General features: G+C 33.3%; 1 protein-coding gene across 2 annotated transcripts; it reads left to right on the plus strand.

Moving 5' to 3' along the window:
* Positions 1-155: 155 nt before the first annotated feature.
* On the plus strand, positions 156-10,838 carry LOC128160747 (zinc finger CCCH domain-containing protein 11A-like). 2 transcript variants are annotated; one of them, XM_052824095.1, is made up of 20 exons: positions 156-242; positions 2,044-2,127; positions 2,501-2,626; positions 2,784-2,904; positions 3,448-3,522; positions 3,686-4,024; positions 4,266-4,373; positions 4,732-4,833; positions 4,955-5,095; positions 5,242-5,304; positions 5,470-5,535; positions 6,623-6,772; positions 7,026-7,240; positions 7,565-7,799; positions 8,008-8,079; positions 8,216-8,347; positions 8,562-8,614; positions 9,127-9,289; positions 9,676-10,024; positions 10,401-10,838. In XM_052824095.1, the coding sequence occupies exons 2-20, from the start codon at positions 2,074-2,076 to the stop codon at positions 10,534-10,536; spliced, it is 2,700 nt and encodes an 899-aa protein (XP_052680055.1). In that variant the 5' UTR covers positions 156-242; positions 2,044-2,073; the 3' UTR covers positions 10,537-10,838. The 2 variants fall into 2 exon arrangements, with proteins under 2 accessions (XP_052680055.1, XP_052680052.1); XM_052824092.1 differs by having other exon boundaries at positions 176-1,756; positions 1,928-2,127.
* Positions 10,839-11,010: the final 172 nt, after the last annotated feature.

Consider the following 11,010-nt stretch of genomic DNA (forward strand, 5'->3'; position numbering starts at 1 on the left):
AATTTAATTTGAAATTTGTTATTTTTATAAAAATAAAGTTTAAAAACTAGAGAATGGTGCTCGCTAATTATACAAAAATACAAAATAAAAATAGAACTTATTGCGGAAAAATATTCTCCATTGTACTTTTACTAGATTTTACATATCGTGACGTCATTTCCAGTTTCATTTCCATTTCAGCGGAGAACGACGTAGTTCAGAGTGTCTGGGGGAAAATTCCTTTGATAAATTATAGTTCTAAGGTTTTTAAATGTTTCATAACATATTTTTTTCTTTTCGTATTGTTTTTATTTGTACCAGTTTGTCTAACGGTAAAGGAAGTAGATATAAGTCTCAAGATCAAGTTCAAGATGTTTTATTGTGTTCAAATGCATGCTGCTGCAACTGACCTTTTATTTCTCGATTTGTCGTACGTCAAAGGACCCACTTTCTTAACGTCATGTGTTTTGTCGAAAAATTTATTTCGTATATTTCTGAAATTATCTGTTTTCGAAAAAATATATGAAAATTTGCATTTCCTATTGTTGGGCAGAGCCAGAAGTAATTTGCTTGATAATGCTGTTACTTGAATTTTGCAAGGATGAAATGAATAGAGCATTACTTACAAGTTCATTGAAGTTTTTTAAGAACATGTTTTATGATTAAGTTACATTGAATTTTCAAACTGGGCAGAAATATAAAATTTACTTTCAGTTAGTAAATGTCGTACTTGCCAGACCCAATTCTTTGTTACTTACTTACTTAGTCCTCATTATGTCTAGAGCACATAATGCCTTCACTGAGGATCTCCATTTCTGCATGTCTGCTGACATCTGCTGTACCATGCCCCAAGGTCATCCCTGATCTTTCATCTTCTCCACTGACGTCCGCCATGTTTCCTTGGCTGACCTCTTTTTCTTTTTCCAGGTGGAGTCTATCTTAAGGCTATCCTTCATATTTCTAATATTTCCTTTCTCAGGATATGGCCAATCCACTTCCATCGTTTTTTTCTTTTATCTGGTCAGATATGTCAGCTGTTTGAGTTGTTTTGAATAGCTCTTTGTTGCTGACTTGTTTGGCTAGAATATCTTGAGGATCCTTCGGAGGCATCTTGTTTGGAAGGTGTCTAGTTTTTGTATGATCCTTTGTGGTAAATGTATATTGAAATGCACCTGAAACAGAACAAGAATGCTTTTATTCTCTTCCTCTCTGACTTTTGGTCAGTCAGATGTAAACATTTTACATGTATTTTTTCCTTTCATTGCATATGATTTACAAGGGACCTATGATGGTATATATGCCCCAAATCTTTTGCTCATTATTTGGAGTTTTTTTTTGTTTACTGCATTTAACAATGTTTCAGGATTCCTTCCTGATTTGCTTAACTTTTGGAGTGAAATGTAAGCCCTGGCAAGCTACAGATTTGGTGTTGATGTCATCAAGTGACCGGTTTTGGGAATGTCTTTGGACTACTGTACCTTCTGTCTGTTTTCTGTGTCTCTGTCATTCTCTTTCTTTCAGAGTCTTCAACTCTCTTTTTCATTCATGCACTAAGAAAAGTATGTGTGCTTGTATGTCTCTCTGTGTAAAGCCTTAAGTTTTTTTTTTCCATACCAAGTTTTGTGTTTTTATTTGGTCTACCATATGTTTAATTCTTAATTTGGATCTTTGGACATTGTTTTTTGTTTCTGACTGTGTTGGTTGAGTTTTTTGCCTTGTCATATATCTCAAATGCAGCAGTGATTTGGGAAGAAGTTTGGAAAGTTATTAATATGGGGTAGGTAAACTTCTGTTAATTAAATTTTAAGATATAAATACAATCCAAAATTGATTCTCAACTAGATGATTTTTATACTAAACATATCCAAAAAATTGAAATAAATGAGATTCTTAATTTGTATGCCGATATTTTTTTTAAAAAATGCATCTTTTTTTCTCCATTTTGTAGGGGTGGATGCAGATTTGTGGAAGAAAAATTAACATGTGGCAGTCCAACAGATGTTTTCTGAGGGATCTTCATTTGTTTTTTATTCTCATGATCTCAATTTATTGACTTGCATACAGGAGGAAAAGAAATTTAGAAAGCAATGAAAAATGTCAGCTTTTGGAAATGACTGTCATTTCTTCTACAATGCCGCTTGCATAAAGGTGATTTATAAAACAATTAAACATATCATACTTTATATTGTTATAGAACAGTAAACAAACTTATTAGCAGTGAGAACATTTCATAAGGATTTTGAAAAAGGGTCACAAATATTTCCGAAGAAGAACCTGTACTTAAGTTGTTTTTCAAATCTGTAAAAGTTAATCTACTTTGACTCTGTCATGAAAATTAGAAGACACCAAACTGTAAGTGGCTAACCACTTATTAAGTTACTGTAAATAAGCATTGGTTTACAGTAGTTAATATAAAATAAAAGAAAATATTAGAGTTGAATACTTCAATAAGCAACTCAATGAAGCTATGGCGAGTGATGAGCTAGTGAAAACAATTAGAGATATTTCTATCAAATTTCAGGGAGACTCCTGTCCATTTAGACATTGTGAAGCTGCCAAAGCTACAGACATTACCTGCACATTTTGGAGACAGAAAACATGCACGAAACCTAACTGTCCATTTAGACACTCAGAAGGAGTAATACAGGTAGATTGTTATGTCAACACTCCATTTAATATTTAATATGATTCTATTTATTATCTCTGTTAACCTTGCCAGTTATACTGTCTTCTTCAGGAATGTTGTAAATGTAATTTGATGAAAAGTTCAACATAAAATTATCTATTTGTTGATGTTTAACTAGAATAAAAACAGAGCAGAAATTCCTTGCTACTGGGAAACTCAGCCTGTTGGATGCACCAAAACAGCCTGTCCATTTAAACACCAGAATGCTAGATCAGAGACCCCAGTGACATCTGATGAAGGTACAGCTAATAGATGTTTTCAGTGAAATGAAATGTTTTCAATATTTTCACAATTTTTATACGTATACAATTTTGTATACTGGTACTGTAAAGAAGTGATCAAATTATATATTTTGTCTGACCATAGACATTTAATTTGTCTGAATCATATGTTTTCAAAAAACTCTTTCCTGTCCTTTTTTGTGATACAAAGGTCTCATTGATTTTCATATTTAGAGTTTCTGTCATTTTGATAAAACTTTCACCTTCTGAGTTCTCATTAGTTTTCCATACATATAATGATGTAAAATGTAAAGATTGAAGATACATGTAAACAAGTTGTTAAGTTCAAGCTCTCATTCCAGTTTGTGGCAGTAGGTTTGTCATTCACCTTTTGTTCATGCTTAAGTGTATGAAATGTCCAATAATGGTATATTTTGTGAAATATACCATATTATAAAAAGTATACTTTGTGAACAGTTTGTTTTTCTGAAAAATGCATACATGTAGTTAATGTCGCTACTTCCTATACTAATCAATGCCACACCTACCTGTATATTTCAGTATCAACACCTGATGTAGATGCTCCCCCAAGTCCTGTGGTGGAGGTTCAACCAGTTGTAGTCAACCTTGCAGAGGGTAATTTTGATTTTTAAACTTCAAAATCTCTCAAGTAGTTCAAAATTAAAAGCATTCAGGTGTAAAATGTTGCCAGGTTTTTTTTTTATTTTGTGGAAATGTTTATTTTTCAATTTTAAAAGCCATAATTTTGTTCCACATTTTCAAATCTTTCTCTTTTTAGATTCCGATGTTGAAATGACATCTCCTGTGAAAACATTGGCTATGGAGAGGAAAGCAGTTCCTATGAAGGCTGTGAAACAGTTGATCACAGCCCCTCGTTCTGAGACAGCCATACAAAAACACAGACCTAGCATACACAGTAGGCTAAATGCTCGTGGACCAAGTCCAGTGAGCAGGACTTTGGTGAAAGAGAGGCTGAAGATGGGGACCCCTGATACAAGTCAGCCGAATTCTGTGAAGGCCCGACTAGGGGTAAACAAACCAGATACCTCTATCAAAAACAGACTGGGTGTCCAGCAACAGATGGAAAATTCTGAGAAATCAAATGCAGATGATGCAGGTAGTATTTTCATTGAAACTGATTTAAACATTTGATTGATAAGCTTAATAGAGTTGGTCAACAAATACCGGTACATCATATATATTATACTAGAAAGCACTCTCCAAAAAATATTCATTAACTTTATTATTTTTCTAATACAAATATTACCTGCCTTAGTTTTTGTTGTAAATGTATCAGAGAATGTGTACAGTATTTGTACACAAATGCAATTTGTTTAATTATTCATTTTTAATGGCAGGTGAAGATGGTGCTCTGGAAGTGAAATCACTGGAACAGATTCAAAGAGACAAAGCCCTTCGGTCCATGGGACTGATAGAGCTAAAAGGGGGAAAAATCATGAAAATAGGTAAATCACAAATCATATTTTTATTACTGTATACAAGGTTATTTTCTCACCATGTAATTTTCATCCTTCAACACCCTCAAGCAGTTTTGCCCCGCATTGAATTCGCCTAGACACAGTTGTGTTTAAAGAGATATAATTGAATTGAATAATTTAATTCGCCCAGTATTAAATTCGCACGCTGACAACGAGGGCAAAAGGGGCAAAAAAAAACGTGGGCGAATATTTACCTGTATACAGTAGTAGACATATACAAGTACAATACTATGCATTAACATAGAATATAAATTTATTATTTTAGTAAATTAAATGTGTGTGGGCCAGCTTAAACACGTACAAATTCTAATTCTTTATGTTGTAGCTGACTGGGAAAGGGAGCAAAAGGGGCACAATTCATCCCAACAAAGTGAAGAAGAGGAAGAGGAGAATGAGGAAAATAATAAAGAGACAGATGAAGAAGATGGTAGGTGTCTTTGAAAAGACTTTTGTCTTTTAACAAATTGTGTTACATGAATAACAGTATACTGTTACATTAATTATTGTTGAAATAAGTACATGTATTGAGTTAATGTTTCTATATATAGAGAGCTCCGGAGAAGATGAAAAAGAAGAAGAGGAGGAGGAAGAAGAGGAAGAAGATGATTTGGAGGAACCAGAGGAAATAGAGTTGTTTGCTCCAGATGAACCAGAGCATGAAGAAGACACCAGGACCTTTGTTTCCACAGGTCTGTTGTCTTTTTGTGTTGATATTAGGTTTATCCTAAGCTTTGGAATTGATGCCTATACTTTATGATTGGATTTTTTTTTGAAATATCGATAATGATTGATTAGACTTGTAAACAGGCTCGCAGATTTTTTTTTCTTTTTGTAGGGGATACCAAGAAGATAGTGGCCAAATCGAAATCAGAAAGTAAAATTGTCACCAAAAATGAAGGTACTTTTTTTTCCATCTCTTTTGCTTTGATGTTAGAAATTTCTTTGTTTTGAAGATACATATTTACATGTAATAATTAGTATATATTTGTAGTAAAACTATATTTGTGTAACTATAGTGGGAGAATGAAACCATAGGAAATGTACATTTGTTGTTTTCATACAGAAGAAACAAGAGGAGGTAGAAGAATAGTTGTTGAAGATAGCAATCCAGTGGATGATAGCACACCAGGTAAATTAAGATAAAGGAGTGTTAGCCAGGTCCAGAATACAGTAATATACAATTATTTAATGCTTGAGCAGTCAATAGACCAGAATATTTTTCCCGAAGTGCAGGGAACAGCTCAGTATGATCTATTGCCCGAGGCCGTTGGCCTCGGGCAATAGATCATACTGAGCTGTTCCCTGCACCAAGGGAAAAAATTCTGGTCTATTGACTGTTCAAGCATTAAATAATTGTTTTATTACCTAATTCCTTTTTTAGTTTTCGGGGTTTACAATTTGCATATTGCAGATAGTTTTCGTGCCATTATGCAATATACTCAGATTTTTTTTTCACCTTTTACATGCACAAAACCTGTTGCATGCATTACAACATCTCAATTTAATATTAGTTAACACAAAGAAGGGGGAGTCTTCAACCCATTAGATTTTAAGTAGTCTTTTACCATATATAAAGCTTTAGATTATATGATACTCCATTTTTGATAACATTGAATTTGGTTTCATTAAGTATTAAAAACAGCGTCTATGTAAAGGAATATACATTCCCTGAGAACTATCGAAAGGATGTAACATTAACATACCCGCGTTCTGAAATACGTTGCCGGTCCAATAGATCGCAGTCTATTGACCGGCGGTCCAATAGATCGCAGTCTATTGACCGGTGGTCTAATAGATCGCAGTCTATTGACCGGCAGTTCAAAATAGACGCAAATATTTAATTTGTAATAAAACAACAAAATCCCTTTGATTAGGTAATAAAACACGGTTATAGCGAACACGCTTATAATGAATTGACGCTAACAGCGAAGTGAATTTCATTCCCCAAGTCTCTATTTCATGTTGTAAACTTGATGGATATAACGAATTACGCTTATAACGAAGTTAACTTACCCGTCCCTGGGACTTCGTTAAAAGCATGTTTTACTGTACCATGATACTTATAAAAGGCTATGATAGCTTATACATACATGTACATAAATCTTTAGTCATAAAAAAGCCAATCTTCTCTAGACTTATTATTATCATTTGAAAACCTTTGAAGTATGAAAACCTTTCATGTTATTGTTGGGTTTTTTTTCAATTAAATTTTTTAGATATAAAAGTCAGTTTAAAGCGAAGATTAGGGGGAAGAGTTACGGAGGTTCCCAGGGAGCCTATTAAGTCTGTGGGCAAGACCTCAATCAAAAAGAGGCTGACCATGCCCATAGGCAGTTCTAACCAAGGCACCATAAAAACTGTCACAGGTAATGGCATGTGAGATGAGATAATGAAATTATAAGGCTCACCTGTCAAGAATATTTTTCAAGTCATTTTCGTGAGGAATGTGGAATGTAAGAAAGAATACTTTTTACAAAATGTTCTTTCCTTATGTATAACATTTTTGTATGTTTTGAACAAGTATTACATTTCGGATTTTGAACGATTAAAATTAGAGGAAAAATTGGTAATGATCCTGGAATGAAAGTGCAAAATCTATTCTTGGTACATCCTTTTCAGGCATTAAAAGCCGTCTTGGAACAGCCAGTAATGAGACTGCTACATTGGATGCTCGTCAGAAATTGAAGCCGAGGCAGACTGTCACTCTGAAGAATACTGGTTTAACAGGCATAACACTGTCTACATCTAGGGAATCAAACGAGGAAAGCAAGGAGGCCAAGGAAAGATTGGAGAATCCCCCGGTCAGAAAAAGGGGTTGGAGGAAGACAACAAAGGTATGACAGTGTTAGCAGTAGTTCTGAAAAAGTTCTGTTATTGTAATGAGTGAAATTTTCCTTTTTTCAGTCTTAATGAGAGGTCATGTTACTTTTAAAATTATAGATAGACAGGAACTGTATGAATTCATCTGCTTGAATATTTTTGTTTTGGAATTCACTGTGTTTTGAATAAAGTGGATTTTTTCAAAATAATTAACAGAATTTTTTCGAAATGTTTAACAATGTGAAATAATATTATATATGGTTTTTTTTTTATGATCTGAGTAGTGAATGTAATATGATAATGGACTTTTAACATTGCTGTGATTGTTTTCTTACAAGGTGACAGTAGACGGGTCAGACACTGATGGTAGCCGACCAGTCACGCCTGATCAATCTCTGTCAGTTCACTCATCACCAGAGAAGTCAACCGTGACAGAGGAAGGTGTCAGTCAAGTAATGAAGAGACAGAAGAAGGAGGAAGATGGAGGTGCCAAACTCCAGAACATGTTGACACAGAGAATGAGGAACAACAGTGTGTGGAGCAATAGGAACGCTCCAAAGTCAAGAGGAGCCGGTGAGTTTATGGCTGTTAAACAAAATGAACAAATGTCCTTGTGTAATTAATAAAACTAAGAACAGTTTACTGGATTTTAACTTAATTGTACATGTACATTTACCTGGTACTAAAAAACCTTGCAGATCTGCTGGTAATGTGAAGAAGAATTTGTTTAAGAATAATATTTTGATGTCTAATAAAATGTTGATGTTATTTAATTTTTTAGGAGAAACTCTTGACAGTTTAGGAATTGGTATCATTGATATAAAAGGTGGAAAAGTTGTTAAAATTGGCAAAAGTAAGTATTATGCATAATATTATGTTATAATGCTCCTAAATAATATTCAAATTCATCAAGTTGTGCTAGTTTCATCTTTTAAAGAGTGATATGATGGTTATAATAAACATCTGAATCTTTCGTTGCTCTTTTACAGATAAAAAGGAAGAAAACAAAGAAACCAAAAGGGAGGACAAATTATTGGCCCAGATTGAAAAACTATCAAAAGTCTCAAAAAGAGAGACTAAAGAAAGAAAGGTGTATATACCTCCAGCCCTGAAGAAAGCTGGTATGTACTAAATGTATCAAAGATTTTATTTTTTGGTGTTCACAATATATGCACCATTAATTTCTTGCAGTGATGAGACAGCATTTCCAAAATTTAAGCTCAAGCTCGGAAAATTTATTTTTTAATTGGATTTTGAGTCGCTCTTATAGGAGACAATTCAAACTTCAACAATAATATGATTCAATTGATACAGCACAGTTGTTTTTTTTTCTAGGTATCGATGTCCCAGATGCTGTCAAATCACGGGGAAGTGTAGACAACTCAGAGGTTGGTCCATCATACATGAAGAAACACTTCAATATCCAATGATTTGATAGATGATTTGATATTCTAGATGCTTGTTAATTTCAATATACTAGTATGTTTTTAGAGTTTAAGGATATATTGTTTCTTAGAATAAATAAACACTTTTTAACGAGAGGTTCATTATATGTTTTGCATATTTTTAAAACTGCACAACACTACAGCAACAATGTTTCCTGACCAGTTTTGACTGCCATTCAATTAGCCATAAAACATACTATTGAAATACAACTGTATAGTTCAGTACAGATTTTGTTATGAAATAATGTTTATATGTTCATTAAGAATATACGATTATAAATTTGCTCGAAGATAATCATTTTAAGAAATTTAAGTTCAAAGATTTTGTTATGAAGGAATGTATACATTTTTATAACAATTTTTTTTACTATATCACAGCAAGAATATAATTTTAGATAGATGCATTTAGTTATACATCTAATGATTGTGAACTGTTGGGTTTTGTCATTCTCCAGATAGATGCTGATGAAGACAGTCAAGATGATCCAAAGGTGATGACGTTCTCAGAAATTATGGCTGCCAAACGCCAAAGACAGAAACGTCTTGCAGAAAAAAGGAACGCTGATGTAGCCAGAAAAAAATCAAAAGATACCTTAGAACTGCCACAGGAAGACTTTGGTATAGTAAAATTTAATAACCTTATACAAATACATGTAATGCAGATACTTTTGCTCCCAACCAAATTATCAAGCCCAATTCAGCAACCATAAAAACGAATCATTTATGTAAGAAGATTTTAAGTAATTCTAGATTATCTTCCTATTAAATTCATCTGGTATGTAAAACAATTTGGGTTATAGGTATCTTGATCACTAATAGGTTGCTTGTATATTAATTTTTTTTCTCAGATTAAAACAAGATTTAGGATGGTTTATATAATTACATGTTCAATGACCATGATTTAGAGTACACATACATGTATCATCATTTCCTGTATAGTTATTGCAAGAATAGAATAGGGATTTCAGCTTGTCATTTACGTATATTTCTTCCTTTTCTTACAGAAGACAGCAATGAGGCACCAGCAGATGTGCTCAAAATAGCTCAAATGATCACTGGCTCTTTGGATGATACTGCAACGTCAGAGGAGTCTCGGCATCATCATCGTAGTAAAAAGAAGTCTAAGTGGAGGAAAAAGAGGAAAGCATCCAAAGAAAAGAAAGACCATCAGCAAAGTGATACAGAGAAAGATAGTGCTCAAGATAGGTTAAAAACAGTGGATAAGGTTTTATCCGAAGACTCCCAGAATTCCAGTTTTGTGAGTTCCAAGAATCCTCTGGAATCTGATTCAAAGAGGATAAATCAACAAAAACCAGAGACAGTGGAAGATAAAATGTCAGACAAAGAAGATATGTAAGTACTTTGAAAATGAAAAATCTGTACACATGTACAATATTTTGATGAACAAAAATTGAGCTACTTAATACATGTATTTTTCTGTTTTAAACTGGGCAAAACTAATTGTGCACGTTTTTAAGCTGTGCGAGATTAAAACCTCATGTTAAAAATCATACTCCATGATACAAATGCATGTACATACTTGTTCTCTAAACTTCAGTCATGTCCATGTACAACCTTCTAGTATGAGAATAATTTTTGGTGCAATGAGTGCAAGTTAGAGTACAAAGTACAGGCTCAAGTGTTTTATACAATCTCTAGGCTATGTGGTTATGTGCAAAATTCACTATAATATATGGATGTTTATTATACCTGTAATTTAATTTTACAGAAGTCCTACTAAGAAGAAGGTGGAACAACTTTTGTCGGATAGCTGGTTTGATCTTGATGTGGATAACATCGAAGGAGAGACTGGATCCCAAGATGAGGACGATCTTCTTCGAGAAATTGATGAACTTTTGGCATAATTATTAAGATCCCAGTGCCATGTTTTCTCAACTTCATGTTACATTAATTACCCATTATTTACGAATGAATTTGCATTTTCAGTTTACATAACATGCAAAAGATTTCATGCATATGTTTCTCACAGTTGTTGCATTTTGTCGTAATTAAGACTTTAAAGACTTTTTGTTCTAGCTGTAGTAAACATTATTATGTTATTGATTTGTTTTCATTTATGAACTCTGCTCATTATTATACAATACCAGTGATCATGGTTGTCATTAAATGTAGACTTTTATAAAATAAATTAATATATCAATAAAAATCCGATTTTTTTTTGATTATGTAACAGTCTATCTTCCTTGAAAATAGTACCTGTCATTCATTTTATGACCACCTCTTCTCCTCTGTGACTTCTTGAGAAGAAATAATTAATAAGGGGGTAAATAATGTTTTCAACAACATTACATGAGTGCATAAAGAAACAACAATATAAA

The sequence above is a fragment of the Crassostrea angulata genome, chromosome 1 (genome assembly GCF_025612915.1).
Source record: "Crassostrea angulata isolate pt1a10 chromosome 1, ASM2561291v2, whole genome shotgun sequence".
Classification (NCBI taxonomy): domain Eukaryota; kingdom Metazoa; phylum Mollusca; class Bivalvia; order Ostreida; family Ostreidae; genus Magallana; species Magallana angulata.